At 33.4% G+C, this 26,426-nt stretch overlaps 1 protein-coding gene across 1 annotated transcript in view; it reads right to left on the bottom strand.

The window, feature by feature from the left end:
• The window catches only part of Ptpmeg2 (Protein tyrosine phosphatase Meg2), a 329,068-nt gene that overhangs the window by 19,297 nt on the left and 283,345 nt on the right, over window positions 1-26,426 (bottom strand). The window contains exons 4-5 of the mRNA XM_072534846.1: window positions 22,704-22,974; window positions 2,994-3,240 (exon numbers count right to left, since the gene is read on the bottom strand). Coding sequence (XP_072390947.1) covers window positions 2,994-3,240; window positions 22,704-22,974 — 518 coding nt within the window. The remainder of the gene's footprint in view (window positions 1-2,993; window positions 3,241-22,703; window positions 22,975-26,426) is intronic.

The following is a 26,426-nucleotide window of genomic DNA, read 5'->3' as shown; positions in this document are numbered from 1 at the left end:
TAACATCCAGAAAACTAAATATCAAGCCATATCAAGAATTCAACAAAATAACTTAGAGGTGCAACACGAAACGATAGAAATGGTAGAAGAATTCTGCTACTTAGGATCACTGGTAGACTACAAAATAACACATCAAACGAGATAAAAAAAGAATATGCGTGGCTAACCGCTGTTATTTTGGCCTGGGCCCTCAACTAAGAGCGAGAAGTATGTCAATAGCAACAAAGTGCAAACTTTATAAAACAATAATACGCCCAGTGCTCACATACGGATCTGAAACATGGGCAATGACGACCCGAGATAAAGAGTTACTGCGAGTCTTTGAAAGAAAAGTATTGAGGACCATATATGGCGCAGTAAACGAACAGGGTCTGTGGAGAAGGCGATATAACTTTGAACTCTATAGACTTTTTGGTGATGCAGATATTGTGAAGACCATCAAAATAAACCGCTTAAAGTGGGTGGGCCACGTTATGCGGATGGATGAGAGTGATCCCACTAAAATAACTATGCGAAACAAGCCGGTCGGAAGAAGAAGGGGGCGACCTAAACTCAGATATCTGGACGATGTACAGGAAGATCTGAGGGAGATTGGAGTGAGGGGCTGGAGAAGAAAGACACTCGATAGGGAAGGATGGAAGAACGTTTTGAAGCAGGCCAAGGCTCACGAAGGGCTGTAGCGCCAACTGATGATGAGAAATAATAAGAAGCTCCGACAATTGCTATAAACCGTCTACAAGACAGTATATCCAAAGCTTGTGAACTTCGTGTCACTACTGAGAAAGATACAATTAATAAGGGTAGAATAAAAATCCATTTATGTCACTAAGATCTTAAAAACAATATCTAAAGCTTTGGCGAAGCTAAAATAAATTTTTATAGGCAAAATTCATTCCTTTTAGAAAATTAATATATATAAATTTTGAACTAGATTTTATTGTTCATTGAAATTAACGTTTCGGCAGTCGTTTCGTGATTTTCGGCAGAAAAATGTAAAACTAACATCCCAATAAAACTTGCCACTGACATCATTAAAAAGAAGTGGAATGACAAAAGAGTACACTAACATCGCATTGCAAGAATCTAAAAGAAACATGGTTTTCACGATATCTCAACTATAATATTGTTCTGAAGCTATTTTCTTGTGGCATTTTAAATTAATTACTATTTAAATGGAAATAATCCACAATTAAAGGTTAAAATACGTTTATTGACGTTTCAATTTCCACTTCGGAAATCGTATTTTGAGAACGATTTCCGAAGTGGAAATTGAAACGTCAATAAACGTATTTTAACCTTTAATTCTGGCTTATTCCCAGTTAGATAGTAATTATCTCAACTATAAATCTTATCATCCATTCTGCCATAAGAAGTCTGTAATTATAAGTCTTGCTGATAGATCTATAAAACTAATAGATTCAGAATACAGACCAACTGCAATAAAAAAATCAAAAAATGCCCTTATAAATAATGCATATCCCGAACATCTAATCGAAACTATTTTCAAATCAAGACTAAATAAATTTTACAACAATACAAATAACAATAAACCCCACAGTTTCAAAACTATATAACTTCCATATATACAACGTTTACCCGAACAACTAACGAATCTTTAGACTAGATATATTTTAACTAAAGAAACATCCAACTGTGAAGCAACATATAACAAAACGTCAAGAAAAACGTCAAGATTAGAGATATTTTGCGTTGAGAACCAACTAAAGAAACATCCAACTATGAAGCAACATATGACAAAACGTCAAAAAAATAGTGAAAAAGGAAGTGTTATGCGAAAAAGTGTGCGAAATGGGCTGAGAAAAGAGCAAAAGGAAACAGTGTAAATGAATATAAATTCTGCCCTAATGCTGTAACCAAACGTCAAGAAGAGTGAAAAAGGGGTAATCGAAAAAGGAGGGGTTATAAGAAAAACAGTGTATGAATGAAAATTCTAATCTAACGAATATATTATGAATAACAACTTGAATTTATGTTGTAAGAATGCCGATAAAGTTTTTTTTAATTTTAAGTTCCTTTGTGAAAGTTCTTGTAAGTTCAGTTTCCAAAGATTTCCGAGGCCTATTTGCATCAGGTGGTATATAAGGATCACAGTAGTCAGGTTCCTGTCAGGTAAGTGAGATAATTTCGTATTGGCTCCATACTAAAGTAGCTGAATATATAAGTGGGACCAACACTGAAATAAATGAGTGGCAGCGAAAGTGTCAAGTAACGTACCTTTGTTACGGTTGCTCGGACATAAAGAAATTGCTGGTAATGACACTGTTGACAGTCTTGATAAAGAAGCTAGCACTCGTTTTATCGGACCAGAATTAATCTGTAGTATCTCAAAAAGTTGCATCGTGAAAGATAGAAAAATGGAAAAAGGAAAGTATTCCTTGCTAAAGGCAAGCGAAAAGATTATTACAATCTTTTCGCAAAAATACTCTAAAATATGCCCACTGAACACTGCTCTCTTGATGTCATCTTTATAAAATGTGCAATGTGGACAAACCTTTTGAACTAAAAGATAGATGTAGTGTAAAACAGCTACTGAGAAATCTATAATCGGCAATATTTGTGCACTTGAATTGTTTGTATGTTATAACGATTATTAAAAACTTTATGTATTACATAAAAGACTCTGAATTAAATAATTAACTAGGAACCAAATATAAAATTATAAGAAACGCATTTAAATGCAAAATGAAAACGTAATAAACGGCTCTGAAACTGCGTTATTGTGATATCGCAATTATTATAACACATATTGTGGAAATAAGCCACAAATTATTAAACATATTCTCTATTTTACGCTTAATTTTACAGATTGGAACCTGACAAAATCGATGTTTTCGCTTTCAACTGTATCGTTGTATTTCTATTGTATTCATATCTGCATCTAATATAAAAAGATCGATTGTTGATGTTATATTATATCTTGTTATATAAGTTGTTATATGAGGTTAATGTTTAAAAACGTTGAAGTAACTAACCTAATTTCAGCATATTCTTGCATTAAACCAGATCTTCCTCTATCCCTAACATAATCTACTAATTGCATAGCAGTCAAAGCAGCACCATCTCCGTGAAGAGAATCATCATCGGAGAAGCCGCTGGAAGCGCTACTTGGAGGATTTAAATTCGCCTCCTCCGCCCAACTATCCACGCCGTTGCCTGATCCGGAGATATCGATGTCGCTGGGAGCCGAGGTACGCTTTTGGGGCGACGGCGTCTTACCATCTAAAACAGACAAGTTCATTATTTGCATAGTAAATCATAAATTTTGAATATTTGTATTGATTACAACTATTTTATCACTTGAAGATATTTATATTTATCTTCAAGAGTATGTGGTTTTTTTGAGACTTGAGAAATATAGACACACTGTAAATGTTAGGTACATCCCTTACGATCTTCAAATAATAATGTACCCTATTACATCGTATTTTTTTAACATATCCATCATATGAGTATGTAGTAGTCTGTTTATATTTGAACCTGATTTGTAAGAAAATAATTTACCATTCGTTTAATGGCTTTTTTATGTTAATATTTTTTCAGTTATTTTTTTTAAGAATTAAAGTCAAATATGGTTAGGCTAAGGAAACCATATATTTCGCAGTCAATATATCAACCACGCACACACATATCTGCATCGAAACTAATTTATATGTATATAATATAGTCAACTTTAAAAGAGAGTGGTCGGTAATGTTATATTAACATTAAATTATTTTATGTTACTTTAGAGATATAAAATGATATACCATAAATTTTAGATGCATACGAGTGTTGTCTTTTTAGTTTTGTATATTGCCATAAAGATAAAAAATATATAGACTTAGTATCCACTGCTAACTTTTCAAAATATGTTATAGATACACTTTTGCATACGTTCAAATCAATTGGTAAAACAGTTATTCCAGTCCTCAGTTGACACCTGCATAAGCGCTGTTTTAAAGGCATCGATGGTTTCTTCTGGCGACCAGAATCGCTGCCCACGCATTGAATTCTTGATCTTTGGGAATGTGAAGAAGTCGTTGGGACTTAGGTCAAGGCTACACGGTGGATGGTTTAACAATTCGATGTTTTGAAGCTCTAAAACCTCTCTTGTCTTTTGGGCACTGTGAGCACATTGTCCGGATGTAGGATGATAGGTCCTGATTGTCGGAGTTTATGCGATAACTTCTGGTAAAAAAACGGTTAAATACCCATCAGAAGTAACGGTTCTTCGATCTTCTAAAGCAATTATTGCCACTTGACCATATTTTGATACAAAACTTGCGACCATTTTGTTGACACACTACGAGAATGGATCACTTTTGTTGGTTTTTCCTCATTGTGAAACATCCATACAGCGGATTGGAGTTTATTTTCCGGTTCGTAGGAGTAAATCCTTCCTTTGTTTAGACGCGAACCGCTTTTTGCTCTTTTGTGAGCAAATGAGGGATCCAACGGGAAACGAACTCCGTAACACCCAGTTCTTCATGTAGGTTTTGAATCGAGGTCTTTGAAATGCCCAAAGATGCATCTGTCTCCCAGTATGTTATACGTCGTTCATCCTTACTAGTTGATGAACTGCAGTCACCTGTGCGACTGCTGTTTTGGGTGGACCTGGCCTGGATTCATCGCTGAGACTGGAGCGACCAGGTTGATATTCGCAATACCAACGGGAAATAGTTGACTGGTGTGATGCTTCAATAGCAAGCACCCTAGTCATCTATTATAGGCACACTATAGTATAGATCTACTATAGAGAAATCTCAACAGCCCTAGAGGATATCAATGCAGAGATTGGAAAGGCACAAGGTGAAAAGTGTGTAGCAAAGTGTGGTCTGGGAAAAATGGAAAAAGGAAAGTATTTCTTGCCAAAGGCAAGGGAAAAGATTATTACAATCTTTTCGCAAAAATACTCATAGATATGCCCATTGAACACTGCTCTCTTGATCATCTTTATAAAATGTGCAAAATAGACAAACCTTTTGAACTAAAAGATAGATGTAGTGTAAAACAGCTACTGATAAATTATACTCGGCAATATTTGTGCACTTGAAAAGTGTGTAGCAAAGTGTGGTCCGGGAAATCACAATGAAAAAGGAGACCGTCTATTATAATTAAGAGCAGAACTCGATTATTACAAACACATTTTTTAAACTACCAGACAGACGAATATATACAAGGCGATCGCCTGCAGATACACCGGAGAAAGAATCAGATAGACTACGTTATGATAAATGAAAGGTACCGTAATGCTGTTTAAGATGTGACAGCATATCCCGGAGCAAACGTGGCCTCAGGTCACAACTTACTTATCGCAGGGATAACGCTCATAGCTAAAAACATAAAAGGCATCAAATAATCTCTACAATAGACACAAGAAAGCTTAAGGAGCCCAACGTAAAAGAATGCCTGAAACACGAACTGCACATGTACGTGCACTGTAGCAAGCTGAACATATACACGAATGAGCTTGACGATCACTACATTGTCTACTGGAACAGTGTCAAGAAATACTAAGGAAAAAACTGGAATGGATGAATGTCGAGACACTCAATATGATAAAACAGCGGAGACAATGTAAGAATAAAGATAACAATAAATACAGTGGTACAAGTTACTAACAAGTAAGTTCTCAACTTATTTAAGAAATGCAAAGGGGTCGAGGATCTTCAAAAAACATAAGATCCCTTTAATCTACAGGAGAAAATTAAAAAAATGACAGGACTAAGAAAACAAAATCCCACTGGTGTACTTCTGGATGAACATGGGGTTACTATAACACAGACGAATGAAAAAGTACAAAGCTGGACAGAATACATTGACGAACTGTTCGATGATGAAAAGGGGATCTGGAACACATAGAACTTACTCCAGAAGAAATAGGTTCGGATATTACAAAAAAAGAAATATTATAAGTATTAAAAATAATGAAGGGTGGGAATAATAAAAGTTATACATGAGAAGCACACTGATGTCTTCGCCAAATTCTAGTTCTAGTTCTCCAATTATTTGTACTATTCAGTTGTGGATAATCTTTAAAAACATTTTCAAGTAGTAATTTAATAGATGAATAAGTAGTTCGTGTTAGCCAATTCAATTTTCATATTCTTAGGTGCGTATATCACTTCTTCATTTGATAGTTTTGGACCATTTTTTATTTTTTATCTTGCTATGGATCCCTGCCTTGCTGAGTTAAATAGTCTCCCTATGTATTTCTTGTACACTACTTCCATTTGTACCACACTAAGTAATCAGAAGAAAGAGATAAAAGATTAATCGAAAATGATCATTTCCTACTTTATCTGGATCTCAGTACATAAAAATGTCAATATCAGGATAAGATCCCAATAAATTCAAGGCTAAATTTATGTGTAATAATGAAGAAAAAGACTTGTAGAATCTCCGGTACTAAACATTGCGTCTACTTTACCTGTAAGATAAAACAACTGCATACTCAAAACATGAAACACCATCCTCACTAAGTTTGCCGTCACTAATTGAAAACCAACATCGATTACGTTCAATATTTTTAAGCCCACAACGAACAACTTCATAAAATTTATAGTTAGATAAAAAAAGTTTTCAGGTAACGACTAACTAACGAATCTATAAGGAATGCTTATTATTCAGCTGTACTGTTCGTAATAAGACTGATTAAAAATGAATCAATATTGAATGAGTTTAACGATTTATAATGCCATAACATTTTATCAGATAAACGAGTTCAAGTAAATATTTTTACCGTCATATTTTTTTAAGTCTATTTTAAATATTAAGTTTTAATTTTAGAATATAGAGTAGGAAATCTTCGGTGATTGTTATGCTTGTTCTACGGCAACACAGCATAGACGGCAACTCCACGGTGTTTCTATAGTGAGGCTGAGCGCAGTTTGGATACGTTTTCGTTTCGTACGAAATCAAAGTTGAAGTACGATTACGATTACGCATGAAACTTTGCGACTCTCAAAGTGTAAGTGTAATAGGATTATAGAGTGTACGTGTACATCCCTATAATTGCGTTGTTCGACACGGATCTATTGTGTCAAGATTTACAAATATTAATTTAGTGTACGAACAGAAATGTTTGTGGCATCAAACTGATTTCAATTACCTTCTTCTTCTTTTTATATAGATATGACTCTGTCTGTTTTTAATGTGCCTCCAGTAAGTTGTCGTTCCATAGTTTTCGTGGTCTTCCTACTGATCGCCTTCCTATTGGGGAACCGTTTGTTGCCGTCTTTACTACTCTATTTGTTGTCATTCGTCTTATATGATCTTTCCATTCTACTCTTCTATTTCTTATCCAGTTCTTGATGTTCTCCACCTTGCATCTACGTATCTGTACTTCTATGTACCTGTACTTTTACTACGCACCTGTACTTCTAGCTCTGTCATATAGTGTCTTAACATCAATTTTCAAAGTGTTTTCATCTCTGCTGTTTTTAACATCCTTTTTGTCCTCCCTGTGTCAGGTCTTGTTTCTGCCGCGTATGTCATTATTGGTCTGATGACTGTTTTGTAAATTCTGCCTTTCGTTTCTTTCCCGATATTTTTATTTCTCCATATTGTTTCATTTAGGCAGCCTGCGTCTCTGTTTGCCCTATTCACTTGATCTTCCGTTTCAGTTTCGAGCTTTCCGTAGCTAGATAATGTGATGCCTAGATATTTAAACTCCATCACTTGTTTTATTATCTGACCTTCCACGTTCAATTTACATCTTAGTAAATTTGCTGTTGTAACCATGCATTTTGTCTTTTTTGAGGAAATTAACATATTAAATTTTCTGGCGGTTATATTATTCGTGCAGCAGACGTTGTAAATCATCTTCACTTTGAGAAAGTAGTATTGCGTCGTCTGCATAGCAGATTATTTTAAGTTCTCCCATTTGGTATCCTTTTTTAGTTCTTACTTTTTTTTATTATTTTATCCATAATTAGGTTGAACAATAGAGGACTCAGAGAATCTGCCTGTCTTATTCCATTGCCAGCTTTAAGAGGGTCGGTTAGTTCTTCTTCTACTTTTACTCTAATTGTGTTGTTTTGGATAGATATTTTCTATAGATAGATAGATAGATACGCAAGAGAGATAGGTATCTCTCTTGCGTACAGTAAGTGGATAACGTCTTTTAATTTGACACGGTCAAATGCCTTCTTAAGGTCCAGGAAACATATATATGCCGGTTTGTTGTATTCAAATGATTTCTCTTACACTTGCCTCATTATAAACATAGCGTCGGTGCATGATCTTCCCGACCTAAAACCTTGTTGTTCTTCTGCTAGTGTTATAATATTATTCAGTTTATTTGTTACCACTTTGGTTGTTAATTTTAGTGTTGTGTTAAATAAATTAATTCCTCTGTAATTTTCCGGGTCCGATTTGTCTTCCTTTTTGAAGAGAGGTATTAGGATGCTTGTAGCCAGTTGTAGCCACCGGCTACAAGCGGCCCAGTGTAGAGAACACTGGAAAGAACTGAGGGAGGCCTATGTCCAGCAGTGGACGGGATTGGCTGATTGATGATTAGGATGCTTGATGTCCATTCTTGAGGAATTCTGTTTTGTTCTATTATTTTTTGGATTAGTTTTAATAGTTGTTTGGTCAGATCTGGTCCTCAGTACTTTAGGAGTTAGTTCGGTATTCTGTCCTCTCCTGGTGATTTTCTACTTTTTTAATTTCCTTAATGCTTCCTTTACCTCTTCCTCCTCAATATGTATTTCTTCGTTTGTCGTCACCTCTGGTGTTGGTGGTTCATTATCGTCACCTTTAGCAAATAGGGATCGAGTGTAGTCTACCCATGTTTCCTTCTGAATGTGTTTCGTTTTTATTAATTCATTCATCTCTTTTCTTTATAAGAGTCCCTTATAAGAGACTACCAACGTAAATCATGGCAGGAATTCGTCTCCTTTTAAGTATATTTCATTCTCGTACTTAGTTCTACGATGTTGACGTAGAACGAGGCTGTCTGGGAGTCAGAAGATAATCTTCTAGAAGATATAAATTAATTTTACACTTATGTCACCAAAATACAACAAAACTGATTGTACTGGTTATGAAACGCTTCCAGTATGCGCACTGAAATCGTACGAAAAAAATCGTACATATACGTACGATACAAATCGTATTCAAAGTACGCTCGATCTAAGATGGAAAAGTGTTTCCCGCTCTATTAATTTAGCTATTTTTAGCATATAAGTAGAACACTCGGACAGGTAGATAACATATAGAAAATAGATACACAATATTCAGTAGATCTTTGTTATTATGAATTTTGAAGATTTTTATAAGGAACGTGTACAATATGTACATATGTACATTGGAAATTATAACAAAATTGATTGAAGATTGGTAAAAATGCGACTGATTGTAAATTATGGATATTCGAAATATAAAATAAGTCGAAATTCGAGATAACTATCGTAAGGCTGTAAGATGTTTTAATGAACACTATCTTGATGGTTTCACACACAGATGCCATTTTAAAATATTATCTGAGCATTAATTTTTTTAGACGAGCGGTTTTAAAACTACAACTTCTATTCGAATAAAAAGATGTTTCGGTCAAGTCAGTTTGTAGTTTATCCATTTATTTTTACTAACTTCCCATTTGTGTAGTACGACAGTAATTTCGAAGGTTCCAAAGAAGAAAACGTTTCACCCCTACAAAACAAAATGGTTCAAGAATTACCAGACGACGACTCTGATAGACAGATGGAATATTGTAAAATCGGGAATAATTATATTGCACAGAATCCTGATGTCTTTATTATAACAGATACGTTTTAGTGAAGAAGCGACATTTTGTTTTGAAAAGACACATTCATCGTCAAAATGGTATGTACTGGTCTGATGAAAATCTAAGAATATTTTAGGAAGGCAACACGAAATTTACTCAAAAACTCAATGTTTGGACACATATTCTAGTGAACTATATTGTAGTTACTAGTATGCTTGCCCACTTGCTAACGGTAATTTAAATAATGACACTTGTTGGTAAACGAGGTAACGCTTGTCCTCAAAACGTATTACTTCAGCAGCATTGAGTTTCGCTTCACGATACCGTCAGAGTGTGGTATTTTTTAGACACAAGACAACACCAGATTTTTAAAATAATATTTTATTATCTAAGTAATATTTCTCCGACAAAACGAATTGGCTGGGGGACATAAAAAATGGTCCTTAAAATCTGCGGACTTAACTTTGTAATTTTTTTTCTATAAGGTTAATTAAAATCCAATGTTTATGAGACAACCAGCTATACTTAATCAAACACGCCGAATAATTATCTCTGAATATTGGAATATGATAATATTGATTAAGAGATTTAAGAGTCCTATACAATTACAGATATTCTTCAGCCAAGAACATTACTTACGACCAGGTCTTTGCGATTCTCTATTTCCTTTTATGATTAGTTAATGTAAATAGTAAATTAATGTTTACAGTTCACTGTTTCTCCCATTCTTCTCAAAACTTCGTCATTTCACTTCGGTATATCCATATTTGAGGCCTCAAGGCGGTTCATTGTACTGAAATTCATCGTCCAGGCCTCTATTCCACCTAACAAGCTAGATTAGATGTAGAATATGACAAATCTGAGCCTGGTGGTTATTCTGGGGCTGCGGTCGCTCAGAAAGGTTTTTATCTTGAGGAAAGTTGTTCTTGCAATCTCTACACTTTTTCTTGTTTCTATATTTGTAGATCTTTACCTAGGTTGTCTGTTATCCAGCAGCCCACGTATTTGAATTTTATCACTTTTTCTATTGACTTGTTGTAGATAGTTATGTTTATCTACAAGATGGGGTTCCGAGCAAGGACCATGATCTTGGTTTTAGTCGTGGTAATTTTCAGGCTGAGATTGCAGCCTTGTCTGGTTAGTTTATCTACTAGAAGTTCTGCTAGTGCTATTTGCTAACATTGCTGTATCGTCGGCGTATCTGAGATCAGGCAGAAGTTTACTTTTTATAATTTTATACTTTTTTTGCATGTTCTAGTGCTCGTTGAAATATGCATTCTGGGTAACCACTGAACTATAAGACACATCCTTGTCTTACTCGTTGATTAATAGGTGTTTCTTGGTGCCCATGTAGGTAAAACAGAGTCTGTGTGTCGTTGTTGTCTAGTTCCTATGCATCTAGAATTTTTATTAAGTCAGAGTGTTCGCCAGTCAAAACTTATGCGTAATTCGTGAAGCACATGTATACTTCCTTCTTCTATGCCAAGACCGGGTCTAAAACTAAATTGTTCCAAGCGTATATCGGTGTCACATTTTCAGTATATTTTGCGGTGTATCTGTGAAAAGCTTCGCATTTTCAAAAAGTTGCCCAGGCCATTTTAATTCGGACTCGGATTTTTAAGTCAGGATTTAGATCTTGATTGATCCAGCTGACTAAGTATTTAAACTTAGAGACTGGTTATTTCTGTACCGTATACATTTATGTGCACTGGTTGCACAGAAAATTTTAAAAGCAAAGAATTAAAAAAAGAAGAGCATCACAGAACTATACTTTTTGTAGAAATAAAGAATGATTACTTTTGAGAGATGTATATAGATAAATTAAACATATGGACAACATATTTCAAACATAAAAAACAAATAACACAATACTTAACAAAAGAAGAGGTAAAAAAAGTAATAAGAAAACTAAACACAATAAACAAGCAGAATAACCAGAAATAATTTTTCTGGCAGAAACATAGCGAAATATTTTAATTGTTAAAAACAGGATGGATGCATATGGCACAAGATAGAGAACTCTGGAAAAATGAAAGGGAGGCCTATGTCAAAAGATGAATGTTCTTGGATCAGTAAATGGATAGAAAGAACTTTTTCTTATAGGAAGCTTTCTTATGAGGAACAATCCCAAAAACCAATCTCTGAACATCAATTTTTATACACTGCTGTGTAGACCTCGACCCGTCAAATTCTCTTTATTTACATTAGATAAAAGCTGTTTGGGGATGATTAGGATGCAAGCAAACACTAGTGCTACCAATTAAATACAGACACGAAACCGAACAAAATGCTGTAGGAAACTTAAAAAGTTCGACGTCTTTTAATGCTTAAAGTCTTAAAGTAAGAGTGTGGCCACATCCAGGCGAGAGATATGCTCAAGCACGTGTTGCCGAGAAACTTCCATTTAGTGGAGGGTCAGTTATGGCATGAGAAGGCATATCTTTTGACGTACGTACTTGACACAGATTCTAGAAGACCATGTTTTACCGGTTCTGGTTATTGGACGTCCTCACACGGAAAGTTACTAAGTTACTGAGTATCTTGATGAGGTTCAAATCACACGATTTTTTGGCCTGCTCGCAGTCCAGATATCAATCCCATAGAACATGTTTGGGATGAGATGAAGAGACGTTTAAGAAGTCATGTGCCGGCCCTTAGGAACTCAAGACAGCTTCGTGACATATTGTTGCAGGAATGGAACAATCTTCCCCAGAGTGTGATCCAAAATCTGATACAAAGCATGCCTCGTAGTTTGCAAGCTATTATCACTGTTATAAATACTCACTACTGAAGTTAATTAATTTTTTTTTATTTCAACAAAAAGACATCAACATTTTTATTACTTTCAATCGACTTTTGAAGGACAAAAGCGTTGTTTACTTTGAGCAATCTTAAGCTCCGTAAATTGACAAAAGCCTATATATCTGAAAGACCATATTATTCAGTGGAAGAGTTTTTTAACGAATAACTAAGAAATTACAGTACGTTTAGGTACGAGCAACAAAGTATTTTTAAATATATTTGGGTATTCACATGCAGTAGCTTAAACTTATTCGTAAACTAGTTCGTAAGGTTTTACATATTATGCAATTTGCAATGGATTATGTATTTTATTATCTTTAATTTTGTGATATTGACGATTTATGTAATTTTAGTAAATTTTAATTGTTATTCTTATTTTTTGGATTTTTTGTAAGCTTTGTCCACAAAATTGTACAATTTTCAGTGACAATAAAGCATATTTCTATTCTATTCTATACATCGGCATATTGCCGTATAATTTAATACTTTCAAGTATGTTTTCATCAATGTAAACCCAACACAGTTTGGTTTTGCCATTATTTATACAAGTTCTCTAAAGTTCATAAAGGGGGCATAAAAAGGGCATAAACATAAATGGAGAAAAGCTTAGCCATCTAAGGTTTGCAGATGATATTGTACTAATAGCTGATAGGATAGATGAGGCCAAAGAACTTTTAAATCAGCTCTATCTTTCCTCGCTAGAAGGGGGATTGAAAATAAATATATCTAAAACCCAGATGATGACAAATCTTGTAGTCAGCGAAGATATATGCGTAGGAACAAGATCCATAGACCAGCTAATGGCCTATAAATACCTAGGTCATGAGATTCGCATAGGAAAAGATAACCAAACCGTTGAGGTTCTCCGTCGTATAAGACTGACTTGGGCAGCCTTCGGCAAGCTGAACCATATTTTCAAATCGTCTGATATACCAATATGCCTTAAAAGAAAAACGTTTAATCAGTGTGTTTTGCCAGTGTTAACTTACGGTGCGGAAACGTTGACCATGACAAGGAGAACAGTTCAAAAGATCCGTGTGTGTCAAAGGGCGATGGAGCGTGGTATGTTAGGCGTTTCACTACGAGACAAGATCCCAAATCGCCAGCTACGACAAAGAACAGGAGTGGCTGATGCAGTAGAGAGAGTAGCAACACTGAAATGGAACTGGGCAGGTCACGTGGCTCGAATGACAGATAATAGATTGACAAAACGGATACTGGAATGGAGACCAAGAGATGATGCCTACCGAAGCAGAGGTCGTCCACCAACACGTTGGACTGACGATCTAAAACGTTGTCATAGGAATTGGATGCAAGAGGCACAAGATCGAAATAGATGGAAAATTATGAGGAAGATCTATGTCCAGCAGTGGATAAGCGAAGATTGAATGATGACTCCAAAGTTCACTAAAGGAGATCATTACGGTAATCGAGACTTTATTTGCATCTCTTAAGTTCTTCTTCTCCTTTAACTACTTTACCTTTTATTTTACCTCAATTATTTCTCAATGTGCATACGGATAAGGAATTCATATAATTTTAGTTATATTCATTATGAATTCTTGTTTCATTGACATGGACGTTTTTTTAAAATGCCCATCTGTAAGACACATTGTAAAAGCTTTATTTATATCACAATGGATCTAAAGATAGCAACTAAAACAAATGGCTTACATCTTCACAATTTACAGTGTAGACTAAATGACTATGTTTTGGAACTGAATTAGACATAAAGTTCAATTATAAGGAAATGATTGTGTTTCAATCTAAACATACTTAATATTGTTTATTATAAATCAAAGTAGAAAAGTTAAAAAAATTTATTTTTTTAGCGTAAATATGATTTTAGTTGAATTGAGCACAAGGTAAAAATAATTTTATACACTACTACTGTTTATCTTTTTTCCAATAAACTCATAATAAACGAGGCTTTGAAGTTTGAATTTAACAACATTTATAGTTGTTATTAATATTTTATTACATAAACACTAATGAAGATCGTGTTTCGAGCGTTTGGCAGTTTCGTAAAAATTGTTAAACTTCATCAATGGTGACGATATTAAAAGCAAACTTGATGAATACAAGATCTTAGATACCCTGTCCATCGTTCAATAACATGGTCCTTACTATACATTCCAGTAATTGGTGAGCCTGGTGGGAGACCATGAATCCCCATTCAACACCCTGCGGTTTCTAATTCCAACATTTTTAGAATATTTCTACAGAATATTCTAACAAAGTTTACCTTTGTTTGTTATCATTATTTTCCAGTATCTCAAGTATTCAATGTACTCCATCAATATTGGTTAGGTCATCTCCCCTCTTGAATTTTAAGACAACTTTCCGATTTTCTATTGTCTTATTTCGAATCCGCGTGTTTGTTTTCTTCTCCCTCATTATTTCCGAATATATAGTTTTCTATTTCACATTGAGCTACTTTCAGTTGTTCTAGATTTGATTTTATTATGCAAAATTTCTTCTGATTGTTGGTTTTTTGATTCGTTTGCTCCTGTAGGGTCAGTTTTTGACCTAAATATCCTTAATTTTTTCTGTAATTAAGTTTCTAATCTCTCTAAAGTAATCTTGTCTCTTTGTTTTATGTTAAATCACTAGAAGCAGCTTACAGAACATTCTCTGTAGATATTTTGACTTCTTCTTCTAAGTGTCCATCATTGTCTAGTAGAACAGTGTTAATGCAATGTGGGAGTGATCTGAATTTATATTCCATCCTTCTTATTTAGAGAAAATACTTAAATATATTTTTTACAGATATAAAATTCAATGAAATCTGTGAGTATCTTTTGTTTCTGATATGTTAATTTTTATTCCTACGTTATGCATTACCTTTGTTAGTCGATAATTATCCTTCAGTTCGTTGAAATTTTTTGACAGCAATATATGCAAATATATCATGCACATATCAGGTTTGTCATACAGAGTCAGTTGATATTTATTCCTCTATTATTGGTTGGCTACAGTTGGTGAGTAAAGAGTTGCAGCGATAGCGGGTCTGCTTGACTAATACATCTTTTTTTTGCAATCAGTTGATTGTCGGTAAATAGGCAAATGATATGTCTTTAATGGCCTACTAGGTTTTCCTTTAGCACATTTATTAATGCCGACTTCCCTATCGTATCGAATGTTTTTCCGAAATCTATGATAGCCATATAAAGTGTATTGTATTCATGTGATTTCTTCATTACTTGTCTTACTGTATGTATGTGGTCTACCGCATTTGTCTTCTTGTTCACGTGCCATATCAGAGTTATCCGACGTTGGCGATCACCATTGTGAAGGCTTCTCGATCTTCTGTCACATGAAATAATTGTCCTGCATTTGAGTCCATTCACGAATATTTTTAACCAAGAAACCTGTTTTCTTCCTACACCTCTATGACCTTCTATTTTGCCGTTAAGGATGAGCTGTAGAATTCGATTTCCCCTCACTATATAATCCCAAATATGTCCCAAATAAGACATTTTCCGGTGTTTAACAGTCTCTAGTAATTCTCTATCTTTGTTGAACCTCCTTATTACGTCCTCATTAGTGCTGTCCGAGGTATCTTCAGCATCCGTCTATGAATCCACATTTCCAATGCTTCAAATTCTGTTTATATTTGATACTTTTAGTGTCCACACATCTGCTCCATATAAAACTAGAGAACAAATATAGCTTAACCATTCTGTCTTAGTTCTAAACTGAGATGATTATTGCAAAGAAACGTCTTTATTTTCAGAAACTAGTTTTAGTCAGTGTTATTCTACGTTTTATTTCTATGTATGGATCTAGTTATCTTCCCAAATATATAATTTTGTAAACTTTTTCAACCTGAACTCCATTTAATTGAAGCTCTGCATTTGAATGTGAGTTACGACTAAAGACTATAAATTTGGTTATGTTTGAGTTTATTTTAATGCCCATTTCCACCCCTACTTCATCAATACGATCAAGCCGAATTTGGAGACCTTCAATATTTTCTGACAGAATTACTGTATCGTTTGCGTATCTAATTACATTAAGTAGTTCCCCGTTGATTTTGATTCCATATATCTGTCTCTCAACTGCCTTTTTAAATAGCTGGTCCGAGTAAACATTGAACAATGTTGGGGACAAAATGCAACCTTGTCTAGCTTCTTCGTTGTATGGAGATTTCGTCGGTGTAATTGTCTCCAATTTTTACGATAGCAGTTTGATTTCAGTACAGATTTTTAATGGCACGAACATTAGGCTAATTATTCGATATTTTGAGCATTTTCTAGCATTGTGTTAACGTATTGTTGTGTAAAGATGGACTTAAGCCAGTCTGCGGGAATCACTTCAGAGTTATATATTGCAATAAAAAGTTTTACTAGTATTTTTATGTTATCTTCATCTATTAACTTCAGCAACTCAGTTGGTGTATTATCTGGACCACACGCTTTCCTAATTTTAGCATCTTTAAAGCGTGTTCTACCTCTGATTTCATAATTTCTGGACCGTCAGTACAATTTTGGTAGGATTCGGTAATATTATTTCCGCCATCTTCAAACAACTCGAGAGTGGCCACTCTCTTCTTATTTCGTTCTTATTTAGAATAATTTTGCTGTATTGTCAACTAGTTAAGAAGTAACTCGTTTTTTAAATATGTTGCTCATTTCTTTTACTTTTTGTGCACATTAAAAAAGTCATGCCTAGATATCACATCCTCAATTTCCTCGCACCTTTCTCTCATCAATTTTTCTTTGGCTAATTTTATCTCCCTTTCAATTCTTCTCTGTAGATATTTATATTCTGTTTCATTCGATTTTATAAGTCGACGTTGTTCTATCAACTTCAAAATGTCTTCTGTTATCCATTGATTTTTCTTATATTCATTTTTTCATTCGTTATTATATTCATTTTTTGTTGAAGTTACTTATATAATCATTGTTTGTGGACATTTTGTTAACTTGGTTTTTACATTCATTCCATAGTTCCTCTTGATTTTCTAGTTGTTCTCCTATGTTCTTTATTCTATTGTTAAATTATTTTTTAATGTTATCTTTTACGCTTATATAGTCAAAACTAATTATATTGGTTTTTAGTGTTTCTCGTTGGATTCGTTTTAACCTTAGTTTAATACCTGTCACAGTGATCTGATCCAATATCTGCTCCTGCAAATGTAGTGACTTTTTGACGGCATTTCGGAACCGTACTTGTAACCTTGTCTAAATCCTGCTTGATCTATTGTTTAAAATTCATCTTGTTTAGAGGATGATCTATTTTACAATACTCTAGTGAAAAGCTTACACATAGTATGGATACAGGTAGATATTTCAAATATATAGATAGGTACTTCAAATCCTGCGTAGATAACTTATCTTATTACTTTGTTCGGGTCAGTCTTAACCATACGCAGAATCTATCTGGACAGTGGATTTTATTATTTGACAATAAAGCCATATTTATTTAAATTTTTTCCTTGGATATCTTTAGTGTACTTTCGGTATTGTGCTTTGTCAGTATGAACTTTAAACTTTTTCCTTCGACATCTTTAGTATGGTTTTGTTAATCACCCAAATTCCCGCGTTTGGAAAATGAAAATTCATGGGTACCTTTTTGGAAACGGAAACAAAGGTTCACGATGGTACTGTTTGTGCGTGAAAACTGCTCCTACATAGACTGCAAGATAAATATATGAACACCGAGGGAAGTTTAGTATTCAAAATATGAGAACCGGTAACTAAACTCAAGATTTCAATACTAAAGACGTCAAATTACAAAAAAATGTGTTATCAGCATACACCAGCGTATTGGTCCCTTTCCTTCTACTCTGCACTCATTTCCAGTCCTTGCTAAGTCGTAGCTTGCGTGGTCGTACAACATTTAAACATCAGTAGAAACTAACACTTTGTAACAGGTTTAGCAATATAATTTGTGTAATCATTTGTTTTTCTTGTTAAGAAAATGCGAACAGTGAGTTAAATACGAAAAATTTAAGAATGAGACTAAACAAGTTTTCGTGTTGGTTTTACGATAAAACTGTTGATTTGCTTGAGAAACCAAAATCACAGTCGTTTTTAAGTCTTCAAAGAGCAGTAGCTCGAAGGCGAAATGATATAACTGAAAGTTGAAAAACTATCCAGAGTTCACTACATAAGTTTTACGGCAAGTTACACCAGTGAAAAAACAGTTTCTTCCATAAATACAGACTAACTGTATTCGCGGAATGACTCTTTATTTGCAAGATATGTTAAAATTACCTTCAGCAGTTATGTACGAAACATAATGTAGATTCAATCCAGTTAGTCCCGTCTTTTAAAAAGACTTAGTCGATTTTCAGCAGTGACTTGAGGTTTGGTTGGCATAACTAAAACTGAAGAAATGAAGCAAGGAGACTCTGTCTTTATATCTTGGAATCCAATCAAACTCATGAGGTGACATTAATTACCATAATGAATGGACGCTATCTAGGATTAAGATACATGAAAAGAATATTCTAAATTCCATAATTCTTGTAACCCCTACAGAGAGAACGAAGAATGCTCGCTCCAAAATATTTGTACCAGTGAATTTATTGATAAATATTTGCACTCGCAATGTTATTTTAATATCATAAACAATGGTGAGACCTTATTAAGTACGAAGGAAAATAAGCAATACGTGTCAAAAAGTAAAAAAGTTATCCAATCCTATAATAAAAATTACATTTGACAACTTTGAAAATCCTACCACAAAAAACAAGTATCTCCAATATAAAGTCGCCAGAGTCCTACTAAAGTTGTTAGTTACCTACACATTGTAATACACTCTGAAAAACAATTTAACCATTCGGTGAATCATTTTAAGATACTGTAATTTCCGTTTTTATAATCAGTATTACCTGCCCACATGACAGGATTTAACTCAACGCTATATGAACGAAATGCATTCGTATTTATGAAAAATCACCATTGAAAACTTCGATAAAAAAACTTAACTACACAATGATATATACAGGGTGTCTAGAAACTCTCTTGACCAACGAAGACCAGAGATTCCTCAGATAATTTTAGGATAATTTAACCCAATTCACCTAGTCCGATAATGCTTTGTAAGGAAGCTAGAGCTCTTGGAAGATGGCGTCTTGTAACTAGTTTTTTTAAATACCTCCAGAACGCTTCTAGTTAGAAAAAGGAAAACTATTACGATTATTTTTATCATTCTGAGTTGAATCGATTCCACGAATCGATTGACGAATTTCTAGTGCCGGTCATGGGCGTCCGTTTTGGGTAGGTCAAAGATTATTTTAACGCATAACTTTTCTGTCTTTAAATTTTAAGCATTCGTTATACTAGTATTCTAGTACTAAAAGGTACTCCTTTACTACTTTAAGTCGGTAGGATACACCGTTTTCTAGAAAAAAAAATCATTTGAAAATTTTTCTTTTTTAAGTTATACTTCTTTATGCGCGGTCGACGTTGGAAATTTGCAGGGGAGTGAATCGGTGAAATCATTACATATGTAAGATATGAGTAAGAGAGACAGAAGATATATTTTCTCGCTCTTTCTCTATCGGGAATAAAAATGTTCCTTTTGTATATATATATATATATATATATATATATATATATATATATATATATATATATATATATATATATATATTATTATTATTTATGTGATATATTTTGTATTATTTATTAAATGTTCATAGTTGTTTTAGGCCCTTGTATTTCAAAATAATAATTACAATCAATCACTGTATGACCGAGAACTGTCAATTTTGAAATACGTTAGTGTCATGTCTAATTGGCAAATTTCGTAAGTGTTTGGTTTATACGCTGGTATATGTGAGTTTGAATCCCAATATGAATTTCCTTTTTTATTTTTGAAATATTAAAAAACCCCACGTTAGTCGTATTAAATATATGTAATATACGCAAAAATGCTAAATTTTAAAATAAAACGAAAATTTACAACATAATCCGAGTTGTTGGTTTTTTATTTTTATCTTCCACAAACATTTTTTGAAGTTATACTTCTATACACCCGTTCGACGTTGGAAATTTGTGTGTATTCGTATATATTGAGTGAATCGGCAAAATCATTATATATGTAAGATATGGGTAAAAGAGAGAGACAGAAGATATATTTTCTCTCCCTTTCTCTCTCGAGAATAAAAATGTTCCTTTTGTAAACATATTTAATATTGTATTGTATTTTTATATTAATAACAAAATTAACAATGAATTTTACTGCAGAGTATGATTTCAATCCTTCATTTACTTACTATACTTCTGTTACAGGTCAAATGTTTATATACAGCAAACGATGCACCATATACCTGTATACCTAATTCTTTTTCTTTCTGCTCTCTCTTACCTATAGCATTACATATGTAATGATTGTGCAGATTGACTCCCATATAAATTTGTAACGGCGAACTCGTGTATAGAAGTATAACTTCTACCGGCAGTCCTACTGGATTACCACACCCGTTCTTTTCGTCATGAAAGTTAAATTAATAGGTATCTTAATTAATTTTATAAATTATCTTTTGTTTCAATAAATGCAGTATACAATTCGTAAAAAAAGTTTGGGAAAAGAAGAAAAAAATCAAATTGCAAAAAAATTTTATTTAAAGGGTTTTAAAAACAAAGTATTTATCACGATGGAACGAAACTAACACAAAATAACAAATTAAAAGTAGATAGTTACAAAACATGCTCGATGTGATGACCATTAGTCTCTATGTATAAATTTGCCCTTTTGATTAAAGAACGCCGAATTCTTTCAAAAATTTCAAAGTTATTTCTAAATTCGTTGCAAAAATCGTTTATCCTTAGCCGGAGTTGTGCACGATTTTGTATTTGAATAAAAAAATGCTTTGATGTATCCCCATACACAATAAACGCAAAAATTAAAATCCGGCGACCTTGCTGGCCAAGCAACTTTACCGCCTGTTTTAATCCAGTTGTCTTCGTCGTTATTTCAAGAAAGTCTTCGAACATTCTTTCTAAAGTGGGCCGAACAGCCGTCATGTAGTAACCATAAATTTTGCCGAATATTTAAAGGCACATCATCTAACGAATCATGTAAAACATTTTGCAGGAAATGTAAGTAATCAGCCCCAGCTTTAAACGAGCAGGTTCCACAGGTCCAAGTAGGTAATCGTCAACTACTCCTTTTCAGACGTTTATGATAAACCTATGCTGATGTTTAAATTATTGAACAACGTGGGGATTGTCACCAACGTACGAATAATAATGTGCATTATGCACATTAAAAATTCCATTACATTTCCTACGGAAGATTTTGAAATTCTAGGACACATGGCAGATAGTCTTCGAATGCTAATTTCTGGATTTTCCTCAAGTTCCATTAAAACAACATCTAACCAATAGGTTACTAGAAATTGATGAAATCGATTCAACTCTGGATGATAGATAATCGTATCAGTTTTTCTTTTTCTAAATAGAAGCGTTCTGGAGGTATTTAAAAACAATTACAAGGCCCCATCTTCAAAGAACTTACCTTAGGAAGCATTTTCGGATTAGATGAATTGGGTTAAATTGTAGGAGAGTTTCTGGACACCCTCTATGTATAATGCTGTTTTTTTTTCTAAACTGAGGTCACACAATGATAAAAGCTGTCATAGTTTGTAAATATATAATAAGGTCTGTGATAAAATGTGTGCTGGTTTTTAAAGTCGTATTAGAAAATAAAAACCTATCTGTTATTAATTTTTTTCTCTCACGATTTTGATACTGTTGTAATTTAACGTGATTTTTATATTATACCCTATTCATTTTACAAATTCCCAATCATCAATAGAACCACGTGTAAACCAAACAGGGTCGTACTGATGTACGACCTATGTATCATATGCTTTTTTAAAATATTTACTTTTGAAACTGTTAGTGTAAAAATTTCTTGAAATTTAATCATTATATCACAATTAAACTAAAAAATAACATGACCAGTAAATAACTTAACAATAACTATAACATAAATATAACACAATATATTAACTTAAAAATCAACACGATACAATTTGAATTTAAAATGCTGGCAAGTTGGGCTCTGTAACATGAGAATTTGTCTCGCTTAAGGCAATAAATTATATTTAATAGCCTCTTGACGAATGAGACGGCGAATATCAACACGTGCTCATGTTTACTGATGGGAATTTGGTAAACGAATGAACTTTAGGTATAGTAAAATATCTTACCATAATGTGAAATCGGCGATTCTGGTCTTGTACTAGTCATTGACTGTATGCAGTGCGACAACCAAACATTATGGTCCAGGACTAGGGAGCCTCCCAGTTGTGTGGGAAGCGATTCCCTCGGGATGTGACTGGATAATTGGGCCACTGATACAGTATAAACTCTTTCTCGCAGTTTTTCTCGAACGAATAATCGAAGTATTTTGAATGGCGCTTTAAACCATAGAGGCGCGGTAACAATGAGCACCTTTTTTAGTTTGGCAGGATACCCACCCTGTAACAAAAAAGAAAAATATAAATAATTAATGAATACATTGCCAAATAACGAACACATTTTTATTAGTTTCCCATATATATATTATATATGGGAAATATACATGTCGATTTCATTTAAATAAAAAATAAAGGATAGAAATTATTATTAAGTACTAAAACTCATATAAAAAAGTATTGATACTCCAGTCGTCAGAGACGAAAATACCACTGGACCTCTAAAAATTATACGAACAAGATGAATTTTGCAGAGAATATTAATTTTGGATCCCCTAAAAAGTTGCAAAAAAGTTTACCACTTTTACCCCCGGTCTTCCCCTTAAATTCCCCCGCGCAGGGGGTAAAAATGCCAAAAATCGATTTAACAAGAATCTGTCGACCGTAGAAAAAATGTTTCAAATACAAAATGTAGCTGAGATACTTTTATACAAAAATGTTTATAAGCATTTTTGTGTAGAATGAACCGTTCTCTTAGAAACAACGCTTGAAGCGACCGTCGATTTTGCATATTAGTTACGCCCGAGAAATCAATATTCAATAAAATTTGTATCAGCTCAACGGTAAAAATTCGGTACCTCTTGGTACATACAAGCGACCTATCGACAAAAATCAAGATCAATTTTAAATGTAAAGAGTTCAGCTTTCGTATGCAGTATCGTTTTTGTATTTTGTCGCAAATAAACTCAGATTTTATACAGGTGTTAAATAAATAAACGTGGCGCGATTTTTGCCATTTTTTATGATTCTCACGAGATCAATACAATCTATCTCTTTTATTGACTGGTCACTATGAAGTTTGATTACTAGAATTTTTTTAGACCCTAAAGTTTAAAACCTATGCCATGAAATTTTAGTTTTGTGTTTTGGCAAAAAATGGGAGGCATTTGAAATATGCTTAAAAAACGCTGGATTTTAACTTTCACACAACAAACGGTCTAAACCATTTAAAACGTTTTTTTTTTTCAATTACACTAGTACGTTTTTTAAAAGAACAAAACTTCTGCAATAAACTTCACCCAAAACCGTCTTCTTAAATGCATTTTTCGTGACGTGTGATCTTTTGTAATGTAAACCATTAAATTCTGCGTTTTTTATTCATTTTCAAATGCCTCATAGTGGTTACCAAAATTAAAATTTCATGTCATAGGTTAAAGATAGATCCCTAAAAATGAAAATTTTACTACAACTGGTCAAGGAAAGTGATAAATTTTATTGATCTAATGAGAATCGTAAAAAATGGCAAATGGCAAAAATCGTCAAGCGTCAGTGCCAAGGATTTTTGCTTCGTTGAGGAAATATGTTGTAGAATGCAATTTTAGATTCCCCATTTTCTCTAATTACACCTTTATCAACATCTGTTTGCCTTGCAATTCTTAGAAGGCACAGAATAAAGCAAAAATCTGGATTTTGGTTTCGTCAATTAGAAATCTTCGGATTTCTAGTTCGTGATTTAATATCAATGTCGCTATTACGTCCATAGTGACGCCATTTTATCGTTGATTCCTTTTCGACAGGAAAGATTGTTTTCACGTTCAGAGCTTCTGTGAATAGTGGCTCCGAAGATTCCTTTTAGGATGAAATACGTGTAAGCGAATATACAGAGGCACTATACGTGAAAATAAATCTTCTGTTTCTAGTTCTTGATCTTCAAATAGTTTTAATAATGTAGATTAAATAGCATTGCGCTTGCTGCATGTTTGTTGGATACACTCAGAAAATATCTATCATATTGATTAATTTAAATAACAATTTAAGTATTATTATCAGTTCAATCTAAGAAGAGGAAATTAATTATTAAAAAAACAAATTAACTTTGAAATCCAGATAGTTAACGAAAATTTACTCAACCACATCCATCCGACATCAATATTGACGATAAAAGAGATTAAATACACTATAGTCTCCGTATCAATGGAATTACCACTGGATATAATACAGTAAGTCAGTGAAACCACAAATAAACATGCAAGTAAAAAGTCCAGATTATGATAATTCTTTCGATGTTTAGTCTAAGGAGCACAATTTTTATGTAGGTTTAAAATTCAATCTTGAAATATTTGATAACACATTTGGAGTATTTAAATTTTTCGTTAAAATTTTTTTCTAAAAATTATAACGCACTTCAAATAATGTCTAAATATAGGTTTGGAGTAATTTGTAATAAAGTTTGTTTTCATTAAAAAGCTTTTTAAATGTTTCGGAATTTTTCGATAAAAAATTCTAAAATTCTGTAAATATTTTATACGATACTCTTCAATGGAGGTATTAACGATGTTTTAATAATTCTAAATATTTTGGAAACAATGCTTGCAGTTTGTAGTAAATGTTATTAATACGTAATAGACATTACTATAAATAACACTTCCATTTAAGTGCAAGTGTAATTACAAACACCTGGGAGCTATGATAAACGAGAAAATTGATCAAAATAACGAGATCAAAAGACGTATTGAAATTGCTAGGTCCGTTTAGATAAAAATGAAGAAACTGCTTAATAATCGTGGTATCAGTCTCCCTCTATGAATAAGAATGCTAATAACATATGTGTTTAGTACCTTGTTGTACGGTGTGGAAGCATGGACTCTTAAACAGAACAATATAAAAAGCATTGAGAGTTTCGAGATGTGGTGATATCGACGAATATTAAGAATAAGTTGGGTTAATCAAATCACAAATGAAGAATTATTACAGCGAATGGACAAAAGACCTGAAATAATACCATGAAAAAGTGAAAATTAAAATACTTGGGCCATCTAATGCGGGGACAAAGATACACATTCCTACAAAATATAATGCAGGAAAAAATTGAAGGAGGGAGGAATCCGTTCGCATAAGAATGTCCTGGATGAAAACACTAAGAGAGTGGTTTGGTTGCACCACAAACGAACTGTTTAGAACAGCTGTAAACAACGTTCGAATAGCCTTGATGACATCCAATATCCGATAGGAGAGGAAAGGAGATTAATAAGTGGACTTGTTGAAAATTAATAAGGAAGTAAATACAACGATGAATTTTAGAATATTATTCAATATTAATTACAAATTTAAATCGACACCAGAAAATAGACTCAGAACAACGCTTTTATCAAGTTCGAAATTTCTTTCCCGCTCTTCGTATTTATTTCTTACATTATTTTTATAGTTTTTTTTTATTTCTATTCATCATTTTGTTGATGAAAATATTTGTCAGGTTTCATTTTTCTTTCAAATGTTTTTAATATTTTTTTATAATTGGTTAATTACTATATATTTTAATTTTAGTGTGTTCATTTTGGTGAATTTCATGGTAATAAAAGTTTGAAATCTATTATATTTTAGTTTTATCCTTTTTCTAATGCCTAGAGGAGCTCATGTCAAAATTTTGTGATATAATGAAAGATAATTTAAAAAGTTCTCACCAACTTACATAGACGTCACCACCGTCGCTACAATTATCTTTGTTTTGTTATGTTA

Source organism: Diabrotica undecimpunctata, chromosome 6 (assembly GCF_040954645.1).
Source record: "Diabrotica undecimpunctata isolate CICGRU chromosome 6, icDiaUnde3, whole genome shotgun sequence".
Classification (NCBI taxonomy): domain Eukaryota; kingdom Metazoa; phylum Arthropoda; class Insecta; order Coleoptera; family Chrysomelidae; genus Diabrotica; species Diabrotica undecimpunctata.
This window is presented reverse-complemented; position numbering and strand designations above follow the sequence as displayed.